General features: G+C 45.5%; 1 protein-coding gene across 1 annotated transcript; it reads left to right on the forward strand.

The window, feature by feature from the left end:
* On the forward strand, positions 1-18,460 carry gucy2d (guanylate cyclase 2D, retinal). The gene is made up of 21 exons (XM_053847026.1): positions 1-196; positions 1,421-2,027; positions 2,140-4,838; positions 6,613-7,627; positions 7,732-8,033; positions 8,118-8,490; positions 8,561-8,645; positions 8,717-8,828; positions 9,862-9,981; positions 10,066-10,146; positions 10,838-11,014; positions 12,931-13,087; positions 13,161-13,310; positions 13,374-13,522; positions 13,583-13,746; positions 13,825-14,017; positions 14,860-15,034; positions 15,622-15,720; positions 16,890-16,984; positions 17,044-17,126; positions 17,194-18,460. Exons 4-21 carry the CDS (start codon positions 6,772-6,774, stop codon positions 17,276-17,278), a joined length of 3,456 nt encoding a protein of 1,151 aa, XP_053703001.1. The 5' UTR covers positions 1-196; positions 1,421-2,027; positions 2,140-4,838; positions 6,613-6,771; the 3' UTR covers positions 17,279-18,460.
* Positions 18,461-18,953: the final 493 nt, after the last annotated feature.

Genomic DNA, 18,953 nt, shown 5'->3' on the forward strand with positions numbered 1-18,953 from the left:
GACTGGACACCTGATCCTACCAAGTCACTGACTGACTCGTCTGTGGTGTCGAACAAAAAGGATTACTTGTGGTGATCTGCCGACTGATTCACGGTGCAATGTTGCACTTGAATTGCTGTGCACTAGCAGCCATGGGATTTTGTCATTGGTCACGTAACGATCTGGGTCTCGTTCAGCCATCATGGGCTCTGATCAGGTGGGTCATGCCAGTTATATATCCCCCCTCACATTAGCGCCTGCTGCCAGGCTTGTTTTCCAGGTGAGGAAAGAGGATTATGACTCAGTAGGTGGAAGGGAAACACCCCTCTTTCTGCCGGCTTCCATTTGTGTGCTCTGCTGTCGGATGCATTGCATAATGCACATTTAAAACAAACCCGCTCAGATGACCTCTGCGGCTTTGACTCTGGAAAGTCAGAGTGATGTCACTGTGGGAGGAGGCGCATACATTCAAGCAGGTTGAAGCAGGTCCAGTGAGGAAGCAAACGTCTAAGCTCCTCTGTGGGCCCTCCTCTTCCAGGTTGTGTTTGATTAATTCACTGTGACGTGAAGCTTCCAGAGACCAGCGCCATTCCAAGAGAGTCTTTTTTAGAAAGCAAAAGGTGGCATTACAGAGGAAAAGTACCTATAGCAGCCGCCTGAAGGTGTTCTCAAGTGTGGACACACACACCGTCTGGCTCAGTGTTCTCAGCCAGGTCTCGTGTTTCCTCCTAAAGAAAATGGGAGTCGGGGTTCAGTCCATGTTTTACGACACCAGTCATTCAACATGAGGGTTGTCTTGAAGTTATCTGACAGGCTTTGATAGGATTGCAGCTAGCGGTGCAAACTACTGTGCTAAGCTAAAGAGCGGCGAGGATTGTGGCATTACTGCTTTGACTTATCTGTTGTTTCATCTGCTGCTTATTAGGATTTACAAATGGGAGCTGAGGCTATAAGGACGTTTGTAGCGAACAACAAAGGACGGCTGGAAACAAACTGGTCACGTCTGCTGCGGCAGCCGTTCATCCGTTCGCTTGCCTTTAAGTCAGTCCAGTCTCCAATCTCACTAATACTGAAGGACTTCATTTTGCTGCGGCCGACAGCTGCCCTCATCACCTACACAAAATATCAACGGCAATTTTGAGGTTGTGTTTTTATTAGTGGTGGGACTTTAACAAGTTTATTACGATTAATCAATTCCAACATTATTACGATAAATTCATTACAAAAAATAATTTCATTTAACAGTTTGCTCTCCAGACAACGCAGTACCTTCACTGACTCACAGATTCTCTACTTAACTAGATTCATTTTTAAGATTGAATCCCACAACTAGTTTTTATATTTAGACCGTTTACCTGGTGTCTTTCTGTGAAAGCTGCCAACGTTAACCTTTTTTTTTTTTTTTTAAATATATTAAAATGTAAATTTGTGTCATTTTCAGAGAGGTGTTGCTGAAACCCAAGCGCAGGTCTCACAGACTCCTGGCTGGACAGAGGTAGCAAGCAATGCTAGAAGTTCCAGTGACAAAGAGAGTGAAGCAAACAAATGCTTTTAGCGAGTGTGTGAGCGCCTTTGATCGCAATTCCTCTTGTTTTTGAGAAGTCTTGGCAGTTAGACTCAATATACCTCGCAGTACTTTGCTCACAATGTGCAAGACTTACTTCCCCTTAGAGCAGATCAGCACCCCAGTAACGTGGTATTGGTTACACGACCATGAGAGTCCAATTGTACCCAGAAATCACTGCCCATTTCTTGTTAGAGTGGTCACCTGGGAAGATTGAATTGTACCCTCTTTACTCAGTCAAACTGTAAAGTCAACATCACCTGTGTTGATATTACTTCCGCACGTTTTGCACTTGCCCAGCATTGGTTTGCTTCCCGGCTCGTGAACTGAATTGCTTTGCTTGATTTACAGTGGTTAAGAAGCAAGCTGTTGGAATCTGCTGACCCAAAGTTCAAGGAGGGTTTTGCAGGCTTTGTCTGTGTTTTGACAGATCTCCCCCCTCGATAAGGGATCTCCTGAGGAGATACGGGGGAACCCGCCGCAGGTACCTGGCTGTAATCTTGCTATATTGTTAATTATTTGCAACAGGATTACTTTATTTTTAGCAGCAAGCCCCCGCAGAGTTTAACACTGACTGACTTTTCAACCCGTTTCAGGTACGGCAAGCTTCTCCTGTGCTGAGCGGAGAGCAAGCCTGACCTTGCTTTGAAATGATCTCTGTCAGCAGCGTTGGCCATGTCAATAAGAGGCTTCCAGGCAGCGGATCAGTTTAGCACAGCCTCACCTGACTAATCTGATTACTTCAACAAGGCTTCTATCAAAGTGCTGGAGAGGATCAACTACAAACACATCTTGAGACATGTTTAGCTCCATTTTTATATCACAACCAGCGTCAGCATTCAAGCGGGCGAGAGCGACCCTCCTGATGTGTCTCGAGTTTGGTCTCCTTTATGATCATGCCAATAGGGCTAAATGGATTATTTGGATTCCAGCTGCAGTAAAAGTTCACATATTGCCAGGTCAAAAGATCAACAGCAGACTTTCCGAAGATTATCTCAAGATATTTTTAGCTCCAGCTCATAGTTCTTGAGCCTTTATTAGCATACTTCTATGCAAGGAGCGTTGAACTATCAATCTGGGGAGCTCCACCTGAAGTCTTTGTATCTGGGGCGGTTCAGGAAGACCAAATTCTGCTGCCTTTGTCCATCCCAAAATATCAACGAAAACTGCACCAAAAACCTTGTGGAAGATGAGCTCATGTATCTCTGAGGTACACCACGTATGAACATACAGGGGTACCTTGGCGTTTGGATTTGTTCTGAGCATACTCGCAACCTGAAGTGCTCATGACCATTGGAAACTATGGGAACTCTCCCCTCCAAATACACTCCAAACCCATCGGTCGTGAGGGACCTCACCAGTGGAAGACTCTACCTGGTGGGCTAGCCTCATGTACGTCCTGACTAGAGGGCAGAGTCTGACCTCAACTGAAGTCCTCTTAACCCAAGGCATTGCGCGAATCCTAAAGCCATGGTTAAGGTAGGTTTTATTGATTTTGACCTGTCATGGCCACCATTTTTAGCCGCAGAACACGTATTCAAATGCTCCACTCTGCCTAGTGAAATTGTCTCTGAAAGTAACGCCTTCAACTTCTAAGTACGTCTTAGCTGTGCATGTGCTACGTAGCAATGGCGTCTACAGGATCAGTTGCATCTATTCTTTGACATCCATTAAACAATGTTTGGGGCAGTGAAAGGTCGCATCTACAGTCTGCTGCTATCTGACATCTTCTGCGGGGCTTTGACAGGCATGTTTAACTGACTAAGCGCGTGCTACAACCAGGTTATGTGCGACAGTAAGGCAGCCAGAGAGCCTCGGCGAGGGATTTAAGTGGGAGCAAGGGGGTTAAATAAGGCTAAAGGTTCAGAGGGTCTTAATCTGCGGTGCAGAGAAATGCACTCGAGTCGTTTGGCTTGTCAATAACTCGAATTTTGCTTGCTGTTTACTGGCCATAGAGTTTTTGTAAACACATTGACACACAATTAGAGTTGTCCTCTAACAAAAGAATCTTTCATTTTGGACTCTCTTTTGACACTTGTGATCTTTATTTTTGAATTTGATCTGAGTTTAATTGTTTTGTTTTTTTTACATTTCGTTGCGTACAGGACCCAGGTGCAAACACATTACCAAGTTTTTTTTGGTGGGGAGGGGTTACATGAATTTGAAGAGTAGTAAACAATGAATTTATTTGGTTTCTCGATCAAGGCTTTACACTCCAGTGCAGTTAAATCTCCGACTACCTTCAGTGACACGTGCAGATGGTGTGTCTCAACTCAACAATCAGACCCAACACCCTGAACACTGGATTAACTCTTCAGTCAGTTGGGGTTAAAATAGAATGATGATCAAATCACAGCGTCCGTCTGGCTTTAGCGTTATCTTCAACAAAATCCGCAAATGTTTGTTCCCCCTGTGAACTCAGCAGCGCCCTGGTAAACCACCGCCCCTCTGTCAAGCTATCCCAGATGAGATTAATCCCTGCGAGGCGGAGTGAGAAGCCAATCATCCGCCGTGGACGCAGAGTTGTACGGCTGCTGCTCCACGTGGAGCGCGGCATTATTTTAGAGGAAGAAAGGTAACAAGCCAGGGACTGTCGAAGTCAGTCCTCACCTTCCATGAGCTCAAAAGGCCTGTGATCTTGGATTTAATCAGCAAACCAGTATCGTCTTTTAGTGACTAGAATGCCTTTGTTGTCATTGTCCATAAAATGTTCGACAAAATTCCACGTCTCTGCTGACACTTACTCATGAAATTAGAGTTATTAAAAGTAATTTGGTTTAATCAGAGCACAGTTTTAATGATGCTGCTATTGTGTGATTTATTAAAATGCTTTCATTTACTCGCCAAAATCATCTGAATTTGCAGCTACTTTCACTCTTTAAAACTCAACTAAAGCCGCGGTACACAAACGCACACACTTCACACCTGCTTACACTGTGTTCCCACACTAGTATGGATTAAAAGCTAAAGAAGGCTGAGAAGTCAAAGCCTGGCCGTCCTTCCATCCCTGCCCACTTTAGCCAACAGACATTTTTAAGTCCAGCTGGGCCTCTGCTCGGTGGTTTGGGGTCGGGTCAGCAAAAACGACCACCGTCCGTCTCTCTGAAGATGTGTGGACTTGTGCTGCTTTACATGTCTTTTGTAGAGCTCGCTTTCAAGAGGAGATAGAGGCGCAGTTTGGATTACCTATGCTGTTTCTTCAAGAGCAAGGGCCCGCTCTGCGCAATCCCACCGGACTTCTCTTCAACCCAGAACAACCCTGACATGGACCCTTAGACGGAAAACCCCACTCCCGGTCAGTATTCATTCACATTATTAAAGTGTTAGACTCTCTGTTAGTGATGGAGGTGATGATAAATGAACTTCTTCTGGAGATTATTACCTGGGAATTAAAAGTATTTTGACACATAATGGACTGGCTACAGATATTTCTTGCCTCCCAGCACATCAGAAGGACAGAATATTTGCTCAGGCTTCCCTCGAACCTATTAGTCTCTCCTAAGCCAATGTCAGCATTAGCCTTGGCAAGAGGCCTCTTGGAGAGAAATACCTCTCCCCTTCACTACTTCTTAAAAACATGAACATCACGGTGGATCATAGTTCAGAACAAAAGGGAGCACCTGTTACTGTATTTTTGTGAAATAACCTTGAGAGTCAGGACATGTTTTATCAATTGGTGAAACCATTTGTCGGTGGCTACTGTTGATGCTTCATTCAAAGCTGTCACGAAATACATAAATAATAATAATAATATTGAAAGGAGCACACACATGTATCAACACTCATCTACACTGAGGCTCCTCCAACCGTCTCCATGATTAAATCCATTTCACAGTGAAGTTAGCATGTTGGTTTTAGCGTCAATAGCTGCTTGAATTATTTGAAGCAGTTTCCAACTACACTGTTTTTGTGAGCGAATTAGCATTGTGATGCCAGATTTGGAGTCACATTCCACCAGCATGAATCAATGTGAATATTTGCTCATATTTATTAAAAAAAAAATCATTTTAGATGGTCAAATAGTTTGGACTTCATTCTTTTAACGTGTACCATCATAGTGCATTTGAATGGAGCCATCTTTCATTAAAAAGTGTGCGAGGTTTGTGTTGAATCTCTTACTGTGTGCCTCAGAGCTAGCTAGCCGTATCTGTGGCTGCAAGAACAAGATACCAAGTACAGGACAGACATCAAGTCCAGATTTAGTTCCACGCTGCTGTTGATTTAGAAATCCTTGACCCCGACGGAGTTAATCACTTTGCTTTGCACATGCCATTAAATCTACACGAAACGCAGGCACGCTACACTCCAGGTGAGACAGTTGGATCTTGATCACTAGATTTTCCCTGGATGGAAGTGTCCTGGACCCATGAGGCATTTCATGAGTGGGACTGACATATAAAGCAGGGGCTCTTAACCTTCCTCATCTTGGGGCCCACCTCTTCCAGAACAAATGCGTCCAGGGCCCATTCAAGGAATAGAACTGATACTGTGGTTACTGATTTGTGTTCAATAACTATACATATAAACAAACCAAAACCTTGTGAAATGACATGAAACCATGTGAGCAGCACATAGATATTTGTCATGGAAAAGTCCAACCAGCAGCAGAAGCATGTGCAAGTCATGTTCATGAAATTTACTAAAGAAAAAAAAAAAGAAGAAAAAAATCCAGTTTATCCAAACTGTTGAGAAAATTGGAAAAATTCTGAATAAAATAAATATAATAAAACATCAACAGTAATATTCATCATAAAATATTTTGTTTTTCATCAATAAATAAGTATTAGTAAGTATTACCATAAAATGCTCTAATTAATTTTTAAAACAGGTGAACCTTTTTACTGTTGGGGGCTCAATCGCTTTATCATTTTTTCTTTTTAAGAACATCTCCATAGTTGGCCAATTCAAGTCAATTCAATGACGCACTACTGCCACCATATGTGGCAAGTGTATTAAAACTGAGCGGCCCAGAGGTGTAAAACGAAATACTTGTAGCCCTGTAGGTGGCGCTCCTGGCTGATGTAAAGGACATTTCACCATTGACTGTTGATGACTGCTCTCTCCTGTAGGTTCTGATGACTTGGGGTTGTGCCGGCACCAGTCCATCTTTGGACTAGACTCCCGCCGGGAGACGTTCCCACCCACAGACACAAACCTACTTCCCCGGACACCATAGAAAACGTAGCTTCTCTTTAGCCTGCCGGTGCTTCCGACTTGCCTGCGAGGAAATGGCAAGTCACAAAGATCCTCGCCTTCTGCACAACCTCTCCTATCATCCTCGATGGAAACAGAACACTCAGAAAACAAAGCGGAAAAGATGCATCCAGAGGGTTGCAAGAGACGACTACAGTGCTCATAGTGTATTTCAATCTTCATCAGAGTTCTCACAACCAACGCACCAACAAGCACCGTGCTCGCCGGTACAACGCGCGAAAGGCTGTTGGCAAACACGCTTTCTTCTGCCTCTACTCCTGGTCTCTTTTCTTCCGTGTCATGCCTGGGCGACCACTTTCAAGATGGCCCTAGTAGGACCTTGGACTTGTGACCTCCTGTACTCAAAAGCTCTCCCTGATGTTGCAGCGCGCCTTGCAATAAATCGTATCAACAAGGACCCCTACCTCAACAAAGGCTACTGGTATGACTATACGCTGATAACTGAAGACTGCAAGTCATCTCGTGCCCTGGCTCGATTTGCTGACCTGGAAGGCTACGGCTCGGCCTATCTGGGTCCGGCGAACCCTGCGTACTGTGCTTCTGCTGCTTTGTATGCTAAAGAGTGGGACACTGGAATTCTTTCTTGGGGGTGTCTGAAACCAGATATGAAGAAAGGAAGGATGTATCCCACTTTCCTGCGGCCACTGCCCTTGTCCTCCAACGTTCTCTTCAGTGTACTGCGCTATTTCCGGTGGGCCCATGTGGGTATCATATCGGAGGAGACCGACTTGTGGGAGGCCACCGGGAACGAGCTGGCGTCTTCACTCAGAGCGTTGGGCTTACCTGTCAACCCTGTGGTGACAATGCCGGCGAACAAGGACGGACCACGGAGAGCCCTGACCAAAATACGTGAAACAGACCGCGTCAGAGGTGAGCAACCGTCACTGTCAGTTTTCAAGGAAAGGGTATTGTTCCATTATCTCATTGTGGCGTAAAAGGCGTGACCTTATGAGCCCTTCCTCTCCTCCTTCTAGTGATCATCATGTGCATGCCTTCCGTCCTGATTGGAGGGGAGAGCCAGGAGCAGCTTTTGGTCACAGCCTTGGACATGCGAATGATCGACCGTGGCTACATATTCATCCCATACGACACTCTTCTGTACCCCCTCCCCTACAACAATGCGTTCTACTACATGCTAGGCAATAACACCAAGCTGCGGAAAGCCTACGACGGCGTCCTGACCATCACTGTGGACTCCGAGGAGTACAATTTCAACGATGCCTTTAGAAACGCACAGAACAACTATGAAATCCGCAGCAGCACCCCGCCGGAACAGGTGAGCGCTTTAGATTGTTCTAAAAAAGCTCTTGAACGACAACACATCTGTATAGTTGCAAGAATCAACAGATATCTCTGGCAGGTTTCCCCGTTCTTCGCCACCATCTACAACATGATGTACTTCACCGCTATGGCTACCGAGCACGCACGAGTCAGCACAGGCCGCTGGGTTTCTGGCGAGGTCCTGGGTGCCAGCGAAGGCGGCTTTGATTTCAAAGGGTTCAATCAGCACGTGAGGGCCAGCAGGAACGGCGAGGGAATGCAGACCCGCTACGTTGTTCTGGACTACAGCGGCATCGGGAACTCGCTGTACTCTACTCACGCTCTGGAAGCTGCACATACTGATGGCAAGATCGGCGGCCTGAAATATCTGGGACGCTCCATCCATTTTGCGGGCAGCACGCCCTACAAGGACTCCAGTTGCTGGTTTAGCCCATATTTTGCCTGCTCCGGAGGTCAGTGGACCAGTGACCTTCTCTGGCTCATTCAAAAGAATAACCACTAATGCATGATTCTGCTCCTCAGGTCTGGACTCAGCCACTCTGTTCTTCCTCTTCCTCTTCTTTGCCGTCATGGTTGGGCTTGGAGTGAACTTTCTGATCAATTACAAGTGAGTCCAGCTGGACTGAAAAAGTCAGCTGTGTCAAGAGTGTTTTTAAAACCTTCATTTCATTATCGCAGGAAAAGTGGCAGGGTTGGCTTTAGCTTTGGAGGGGGTACCTCGAATGGATCTTCTAAGGTGGTCCTGACCCTGGATGACCTGGTCTTCATCAACACTCAAATCAGCAAAAGGGTCAGTTTCCTGTTTTTTGTTTTCCTCCTCCATCGGTTGCAGATGAAAGCATCACATTGGAACAGTGTTTAAAAGTGGAATCTGCTCTTCAGAACTCCAGTCTTACGACAAACCCACACAATTGACTTGAGACTAATGTACACAGTGGTCCGTTGGCATGTGCCTGCAGTAACCATACTTTGAGGTGTACAATGGATACTTCAGAATCCGAATCACTTTATTTATCCGGATGGAAATTGCTTTTTGTTACAGCCACAACTCCTGCTCAAAATAAAAGAATAATGAAGAAACAGTGAGAGTCAGTAACATGGAATATTAACCAAACAAACATGCAAGATAAAAAAAAAGACACAATAATATATACTACTACTATATAAGTGCAAATTAAAAGGACCTTCTAAACTGTATTTACAGTGTATTCACATATAAAAATACATAATATATACTGCTGAGCGTGAAAAAAAAAGAACCATCTAGACAGCAATATGATCCCAACCTCCTGGGCCTTCTGGTATTGCTCCAAAGGTAGATGACATCCACCATATGGCTCTATTACACATAGACTTGGTACAAAATAAAACAACAGCAAGGAAAACAAGTGAACCAGTCAACACTGAGGAGAGTTGTGTCAAGGCCTTCTCATGTGCCTTTGAAAACCACAGAGCCTGTGATTCTAGGTCTATATCCCTCCATTTATTTCCTCCTGCTCAGCCGAGGTCTGTCGCTGGGGCAGCAGCCTAAGGAAAGAAGCCCAGACCTCCCTCTGTCCAGAAACCTCAGAAGGCCTACAGGGTGAACAATGAGGTGTTTCCTGGTCAGAAACTGAGTCAGTCCTCTGTGGTCTCAGATTATTAGTCTGCCTGTGTCATGTGCAAAAAAATGAAAAACTTCGTAATTTCACCTTTAAATGTTCCATATATGATGAAGTATAGCAACAAAGCTTGCAGTGTTTAAACATTGTTGGTATTGCTATAACACTGACAGTAGTGTTGCAGTTCTAACTGTTGTGTATGCCTGTCGTTCCTCTGAGCAGAAGCTCAATGATGAGAGCATCATGAAGAGTCACATTGACATGAAAACCCCTCACCACTCGGTGTCGGGCCGAAGCTACATGGCCTCCTCCCCGGATAGTTCCAATGTGGCTGTGTTTGAGGTAACTCACACCCACCCATGTGACACACTGACTCACATTCATTTGTGGTTTGTGAGTGACCTGAGTTCTTGTCATCCCTGTAAGGGGGACTGGGTGTGGCTGAAGAAAAGTCCAGTCGGAGCGGTTTCCAGTGTCAACATCAGCACGGAGAACATCTTTATCAAGGTCAGGAATCTTGTTTTGTTTACAGTTTTTTGTGCTTCTCGCTAAGCGGTTGCTCAAGATGCTGTGGTATTTGACAACACTATCTTCCCATTGAAAGCATTGCTATCCTCGTCCTGAACTTCACTGGTTCCTCTTCTTCACCTCCATCACTCGTGATCCAACACTGTCTCTCTCATCCACATCTTCTATGTCTGACAAACTTCACTCTCTAACCCAACCCTGCCTGCACCCTCTTCTTCAACTCCATCACTCGTGATTCGACACTGTCTCTCTCATCCACATCTTCTTTGTCTCACAAACTTCAGTCTCTAAACCAACCCTGCCTGCACTCTCTTCTTCAACTCCATCACTCATGATCCAACACTGTCTCTCTCATCCACATCTTCTTTGTCTCACAAACTTCAGTCTCTAAACCAACCCTGCCTGCACCCTCTTCTTCAACTCCATCACTCGTGATCCAACACTGTCTCTCTCATCCACATCTTCTTTGTCTCACAACTTGAGTCTCTAAACCAACGCTGCCTGCACTCTCTTCTTCAACTCCATCACTCTTGATCCATCTCTGTCTCTCCTCTCCACATCTTCTTTGTCTCACAACTTGAGTCTCTAAACCAACCCTGTCTGCACTCTCTTCTTCGCCTTCATCCCCTCTCATCGATTGAAACCATGTGGTTTCTTTTATTCCCTCCAGCTCCGAGACATGAGGCACGAAAATCTCAACCTCTTCTTGGGACTGTTCTTCGACTCTGGCATTTTCGGCGTGGTGACGGAGCACTGCACCAGGGGCAGCTTGGAGGACCTTCTTAACAACGAGGACGTGCGTCTGGACTGGATGTTCAAGTCTTCCCTCCTCATAGATTTGATCCGGGTAAGAGAACAGCGTTTAGGATTGATATTAGCATTACAATACAATCGCTACTATCATTATTTAGTGGATGGAGGGTGCGCTGTGGCGTGGGCAGCTTTTAATGACTCTTTCAGTGTATGGCCTCTGTCATGGCTGATCTAACTTCAGGGGACTTCAGGGGACGACCTGAAAATGCAGTGGACGAATGGAACGTGGACAATAGTTCACTGTCAAATTCCACTGGAGCCCCACTTATCCCCGCTCCCTCAGGGCCGTGTCAGATTGGACCCTATTCTGGCTGCTTTGTGTGACTGACATAGACAACCTGGGCTGAAAACATTCCTCATATATATTTTTTTTATTTTTTTGCTATGATTGACATTAAAATATGCTGAGATGCCATCTTAAACTATGTCTCAGCATATTTGGTCAGCATGTGTGGTGCAACTGTGTCCAAGTTCTACTTGATTTTGTACTTGAAGGACTCAGGTCATGGAACACAGACTCTTGCATGGTAAAGGTTTTCTGGATTCTGAGAAGTCATAGGAGCGATTCCTCTTCAAGAGATCAGTATCTGATGAAGTACTCACCTAAATCTATGTTGAAGTGTTGAAGTTGGGCATTGAGTTTCTGCTACGTTGAGCACTCTTATGAGTTTGCTGTTACTCAGGAGCTGAGCCAGATGGTCCAGGATAGGAGAGGAGTCCAGGATACAAACAGCAAATGGTCACTTGTGGTTTGAGAAGCTGAGTTGTCCGTGAGAGACAAAGAGAAGAGCCTGTCCTTATCTGTGAAAAGAGGAGCCGCAGCTTAACATTTTCTGAGTTGTCCGCTACTGCTTTACACAAAAGAGTACACAGCACAGAGCTCTCACTTCGGCAGCCTGTGTTTCAGAGAATTTTCTGAACTGTGAATAAGCAACAGGGTTGAATCAGAAAAGTTTAAAAGTTGACAAGAGCTACCCCTCCGGTCAAGAGGGGGCACTGCTCATGGCTGCTGCAGCTGGACCACTAAATGATGTAATCCAGATGTGGGCTATTCAATTTCCTAAAGGGCCACATTGGAACTGTAACTGTTGTGAGGGGCCATCATCAAAAGAAAGAGTACCAAGAATACAAAACATGAAGGAAAAATATCCTAAATATGTACTTCAGTAACAGGGATAAGTTGAGCTAATAAGATGAAAGATGAAATGTAAGTACGGATATTAAGAAGTGTAAATATGCAATGAAAACTTTTGAAATATTTCATTTCAGATGCACTTAATTTTAATATAAACGTCTGGTCCATAACTATGGACCAGACGTTCAATATAAAAAGGCAATTTATTTCAAAACATTTTCAGTAGTCCTTCAATGTATTTTGAGGAAGAAGAAAAACACAAAATGGCCAATGAAAACTTTAGTCTTGAAACAAGAACATGCTGTATTTACTGTTGAAGTGGTGGCGGTGACTAAAAGAGACAGAATAAAAAGGCAGAAAAATTGCAACATATCAGTTATAGTTTTAGTCTGACATCAAAAGGGCCACAAAAATACAGGCATTGGGCCACATGTGGCCCCCGTTTCCGCACTTTGCTCAGGTCTGATGTAATCTCTCCATTCCATTTTTCTGCCTTCGGCTGGTAGAATGGTCTTAACCAAGGAGGTGTGGCGTCCAAGAGTTGGGTTTCTGGTTGGTGAAGGGTGGTCCACCGATGGTCTTGTGGGTTTGGGGGTCTAGTGGTGCTTTCTGTGGAATGCTTTCCAGGGAGACAGGGATGTGGAGACTGTCTCGACTGAAGCGTTCTCCCCCAGTTATCTAGCTCTTTTGTTGTCTTCCACTGTGTGACACCCAAGATGTCTCCCATGAACCATGTTATGGGACGGGCATCAGTGACCAGACCTTGGTCCACCGCACCAACTGAAGCTCAACCCATCTTTGATCTTTCCAAACAGGGGATGAAATACCTGCACCATCGTGGCATCGTCCACGGACGACTCAAGTCGCGGAACTGCGTCGTAGACGGCCGTTTTGTGCTGAAGGTGACTGATTATGGCTACAATGAAATTCTGAATGCCCTGGGCATCAACAGTGACGAGGAGAAGCCTGAGAGTGAGTCCCCCGGTCTCCACTGCTTTCAAGTGTGGCGGTGCCGAGTCACGTTTTGTCACGTTTATCTCTCCAGATCTGCTGTGGACGGCTCCTGAGTTGCTGAGAAGTTCCAGTCTCAGGAGAAGGGGAACCTTCGCTGGAGATATTTACAGCTTTTCCATCATTGTGCAGGAGGTTATCTCGAGGTCTTCACCTTTCTGTATGCTTGACATGCCTGCCAAAGGTGAGTGGTGGAGGCGAGCCACGGCCTGAGCCGCAGCTGAGCCAGTCTCTGTCTTCCTGGCAGAGATTGTCAGCAAAGTCAAAGACCCTCCTCCGTTGTGTCGACCGGTCGTGTCCGTGGACGAGGCTCCGCTCGACGTCATCCAGGTGATGAGGCAGTCCTGGAGTGAAGAGCCAGAGAAGAGGCCGACCTTTGAGGATGTTTTCAGACAGGTGAGGGTGAGGCACGCTGAGAGCCGGAGCTGGAGTCTCAACCGTGCTCTTTCTCTGTAGTTCAAGAGCATCACGAAGGGACGGAAGACCAACATCATCGACTCAATGCTGCGCATGTTGGAGCAATACTCCTCCAACCTGGAGGATCTGATCCGAGAGAGGACGGAGGAGCTGGAGGTGGAGAGGCAGAAGACAGACAATCTGGTGGCTCAGATGTTGCCAAAGTAAGGAGGTTTTTAGGTGCTGCCTTTGGAGGAAGGGGACAAACTGACTGACCGGCTGGTTCTCCATGTCCTCGCCAGGTCTGTTGCGCAGGCGCTGAAGACCGGCAAGCCAGTGAAACCTGAGCATTTCAACGAGGTCACCCTGTACTTCAGCGACATTGTTGGCTTCACCACCATCTCAGCTCTCAGTGAACCCATAGAGGTGGTCGACCTGCTCAACGACCTTTACACATGCTTCGATGCCATCATCGGGCTTCATGACGTCTACAAGGTGAGTTTCTTCAGGTCCTCCTGGTTTCCTAGCTTCAGGGCAGTGAAGGGGCAGTGTTGAAGGACCAAGGTGACTAATGTTGCGGACATTTGTGGAAAGTGAAGCAATGTGTTGACATGGTTGGATGAATTGACGCTCAGTAAAGCAGAGTTTTTTTTTAAAATTAGGTCTAAATAATGCAGGTGAAGAAGTGAGTGCAGGCCGGGTAGAATGAGTGGAGACTACTGTGACAGTAGGGGTGGATGCCATGATGTATGGGAAGAGTCAAAGATGAAGATGCTGAGGTTGTCACTGGGACTAGAAAGAGCAAGAGTTCAGAATTGAGTTTGTCAATGGAGAAGTTTGGAGACAAAGCTTGGTAGATGGGCTGGACACATGAAAAGGAGAGACAGAGTTGGACCAAGAGTGATGGAAGTGAAGGCGAGAAATGATGAAGTGGAGAAAATAGGTGGCACTAGAGGCAGCTGAAGACACAGCGGGTGAGGATGTGTGCTTCAGGTATGAAGAGGAATTGAAGAGTTTCAGTCCGCAGCTATCGACTGCAGGGACTATAGTCAACAGTGTGACAGCAGAAAACCCTCCCTAGCTCTCGCAGTGTGCCTCCAGAGTGTCAGCTATTGGAACATGGTTTTGGTCAGGGAATGTCCTGAGAGTTACATCAGGTCAAAGTTGGAGACTGAGTAATGTCAGAATGGCTGATGGAAAAACCACATGCAGATAAGCTGAAGAGGAATTTAGAGTGAGTAACCAGTTATCAGCATGTTTGAATTCAAGTTATAGATCTCATGTGGTTGGTGCATGGAGTTAATAGATGGCTCTGTCTCTCTTGATGTGACCTTCAGGTGGAAACCATAGGCGACGCCTACATGGTGGCCTCTGGAGTCCCCACCAGAAACGGAAACCGCCATGCCGCTGAGATGGCCAACATGTCTTTGGACATCCTGCACTGCATCGGCACCTTCAAGATGCGGCACATGCCGGAGCTCAAAGTCCGGATCAGGATCGGCCTGCACTCCGGTGAGACTTCAGTCCAAACCTCTCCTCGCCACACCTCATTGGATCTGAATATATAGCTCATTGTCATGTTCTTCTGGCTTAACTCACTGCTGCCTTGTTAAACCAGAAGGAAGTTAGTAGCCAAGCTAATGTGGTGAGGAATGTTAAATTAGTCGCAGAACTCACACTTCTTCATGCTGGGAGTGTTTTTTGTTGTTGAGAGGAAACATCTGCGGCTTTACAACAGCATGTTTTTGTGCCTTAACATCCTCAAATCTCAGCTCTTCCGACTTCATTCGAATATTACAGTAATGAATGTGTGCTACTAACTTGATAAGTCACAAGTCAGCAACATTTTTTCATTCATGTGAGTCGAACGCTGCAGATGCCAAGCTGCTAAGGCAGAGATATTTTTACCTCCTTTATCCTCGTCTGGATTGTATTCTTGGAAGAAGCGAAGCAGGATCCACTTAGGGGGCCGTCATCCAATTACGCCAGTGCATACTTTGGATTGGCTTGCTTGATTCTATGAATTCACGTCAGCGATACACAATGTTTGATCACAAACCGTCTGGATTGAAGCTTTGTGTGCGGGGAATGTGTTGCAGGCCCCGTGGTGGCGGGGGTCGTGGGTCTCACCATGCCTCGCTACTGTCTCTTCGGAGACACCGTCAACACTGCGTCTCGGATGGAGTCCACCGGTTTGCGTGAGTGTTCTGAGATACATCCGAATCTGATTGTTTTTAGTGGACATCGCAGAGCCTCTGGGTGTGTGGCGGCCCGTGTGCATGCAGCTCCAGGCTAAAGAGGGCTTTAAGTGAGCAGCGCGCTTTCTAATCTCTTAAGACTATCAAGAGTATTAGAAGCCAATCTGAAGTTTCGCTGTAAATGTCGTCAATGACCAAGTTTTTCCACACTGGCGCTCGAAAGTCAACTCGGGTGCGCCACGTTTGAGTGGTTTAATTCCGTTACATGAGGCGGTTCAAGGCTGATGTCTCTGACGAAGTGTCTTTGAGCAACGGTTGTGATTACTTTTACATCCCCACTGTGATAATCCCACCGCGGTTACAACATATCACTGGCAATTTGGAAGGTCGGAATGCCTCGCGGTCACATGTGTGGAGCGCCATCGATCGGTCCTGTCACCCGGCCAAACCAGTTACTCTCAGCTGCTCCTGTTATCTCATCCACTGGGGCTGCGTGTCGCTGGACAACCACGTCAACAAAACCCTCCTAAATTTAGTCATCAGAATCTTGTGCAACATCAGCATGGGAGAGTCCGCTTTTTCAAAAGTAGCCGCCTGCTCTCAGTCAACTGAGAAAGATAGATAAAATGATTTCAAGATGAGACACACAAAACATTCACCAACAAAATCCCTCAATGAAATGAGCGAGTTTCATTTCCGTCCCATAATATTCATCGCGTTTTCGTCTCTCGCATCTGCCCTCTGGCTTCCTCCCAGCTGAAAGTCCCTCAGGCTGCTCTTGTGCTACAGAACAGATCGATCCAAAGGTGTCGGCTCCCACACAGACACAGACAACCTGCAGACACCCGCTGATCTGCATCTGAAAACTAGCCTTCTGCTTAAATATGTCACTGCATTGTCAACGCAACTCACGGCCGTGGTTAGAAGGGAATTCACTTGGAACAAAGTGATTTATACAAACATGTCCTTTTACATTTATATCAAGGCAATAGAATGCAAAATGCCGCCATCTAGTGGTGAAATCTTTAGTTCGCCGACATCTGAAAGCGCTTCTGTCTTCAGTCTGTCAAACACATTCGCTTCATTTATATTTTGGGGGTCTCTGCGTTGCGTGTAGCTGGTGACGGTGTGTCCAGGTATGTTTTTAAAATCTGTCTTCGTCCCCTCAGCTTACAGAATCCACGTGAATCAAAGCACAGTTGACGTCCTCAACAGCTTGAAACTGGGATATAAAATAGAAGTCAGAGGTCTGACGGAGTTGAAGGTAATTCCAAATCACAATATAGTTTCTTTACACTTCACTACAGTGGCGTTTGTCTCCAGGGTAAAGGCATTGAGAACACCTATTGGCTGGTTGGAAAGCAGGATTTCACCAAACCTCTGCCAAAACCTCTGGACCTGAAAGGGTACGGCAGCGTTTCTGAAGCCGACTGTAAACACAGCAGGTCTGAAGCTGCATGTCTGTACTTACAGGGGAGGCAACCACGGTATCAGTATCGAAGAAATTCCTGAAGACAGAAGACAAAAGTTCCTGGACCGGCAGAAGAAGATGGGCTAGTTTAGGTTGTCAGGTTGACATTACTTGCTTAGTTAATCATCTGATGGGTCACTCGGTCACTCCGTGGAAAGGTCACCACTCCATTGTTTCTGAGGTTTAATCATCTATTTTTACATGTGAATTCAAAATTCAGAATTCAAAAAGTTCCACTCAAGTAGACGCTCGTAATGGTCAGCTTAGTTAGTGAGTTTATTCAGATAATTTGGGCCTAAAAGGAAGAATTATGATTCATGAGCCTGACTCAGTGCTGTAATGGGACGCAACACTGAAGGACACAAATATTATTTCCAAAAACTGAGCAGATTGTAAACCACTTCTGAGCTATATTGACAAACGCTTTGCATAAACGTACTTGTGGGGCAACGTTCTGCCTGGTAAATGAGTTATTTAGTTTGAATATGTGATTCAAATGTCAATTAGAAGTCAACATTTTAACAGTATTTCAATACTCTTAACAACAGAGCTCAAGCTATTTCATTAGCTTGAACCACTACATCAAGCTTTTCACCTCAGTGTTGGCTGTTGCATTCAGAGTCGCTTCCTTTCTGGATATTGAACAGCCAATATTAGTGAAAACCACGACATCATATCATGAGTCTCTGGAGTCTGTGGTACAGAAGAAAGACTTGTGTGCCGAGTCAAAAGCAACAAGAGCTTTTATGAAGCAAGACAACAAAGATCTCAGTCAGCATGAGTGAACAATCATCAGCAGATTGAACCTTTTCATCTGCATCTTCTGTGTCGGGCTCCCTGCTATTATCTTGTCCATTTGATCGGCCCTCGGGTTCCGCACATCATGGATGACACGCGTGACAAAAGCAGTTTCTGTGTCGCTCGTTTTTGAACTGCGATTGTGTAAATACTGTATATTTGTACATAATTAGTGTGGCTTTGTGTCCTGCCAAGTGAAGGACGAAACCCTGGGACCGAAACTGCTTCCTCTCTGAAAAACTTGGAAGTGGATGATGGTGAGCTGAACTTCCATCCCTGTGTTTGGTCTGCTGGTCACTTCCAACACGCCGCGTCTCTGCAGCAGCTCATGCTCATCCTCAATCCAAAGACTTTTGTGTTTCCAGCCGCACATGACGGAACATCTCAGTTAGCATCTTCATCATCTTCTTTTTTTTTGCCAAATAGATAGACCCAATGTTTTTAAAATGTTTAAGTGAATAAAATATTGTTTTAGTCATAACACTGGGGGGGTTCATTTCACCCTGTGTTTCTCTCCCCTCCATCTCTGTCCCGTCACTGTGGACCTCACCCTTCCTCTTCTCTCCACCCCCGCAGTGTCTCCTCCATCTGCAATAGTCGCTACATCATCAGCAAACATCATGGTCCGTGGAGACTCCTAGAATGTGGCACTATTCATTTCAGGTTCATTAAAAATTAATATACAGCATTTTAAATCATTGTAAAGTTAATTTTAGTACATTACATTCTATTAAAATAACGTGTTAAAGGAGTTAAAATATTACATTTGTCATTAAAAAGCGTCGCAACTGGGGCTCCCACTCAAATGCGCCCTGTAACGCTCTAGCGACACCTAGCGGTTGCTCTCCGTCTATCCAACACCTTTTATTTCTGCTTCAGAAGTCGTAAAGCATAAAATCCGAAAAGCGTTTCACCATATAGGATGAAGAACATATTGCTCATTAATGAACCAAAACTGCGACCA

This window comes from Synchiropus splendidus, chromosome 17 (genome assembly GCF_027744825.2).
Source record: "Synchiropus splendidus isolate RoL2022-P1 chromosome 17, RoL_Sspl_1.0, whole genome shotgun sequence".
Classification (NCBI taxonomy): domain Eukaryota; kingdom Metazoa; phylum Chordata; class Actinopteri; order Syngnathiformes; family Callionymidae; genus Synchiropus; species Synchiropus splendidus.

Bases quoted from the DNA above. Each gene is read 5' to 3' on its own strand.
- gucy2d (XM_053847026.1), top strand. From the start codon at position 6,772: ATGGCAAGTCACAAAGATCCTCGCCTTCTGCACAACCTCTCCTATCAT. The intron at 13,523-13,582 runs GTGAGGGTGAGG...CTTTCTCTGTAG, and splicing joins TTGAGGATGTTTTCAGACAG to TTCAAGAGCATCACGAAGGG. The intron at 14,018-14,859 runs GTGAGTTTCTTC...TGTGACCTTCAG, and splicing joins GGCTTCATGACGTCTACAAG to GTGGAAACCATAGGCGACGC.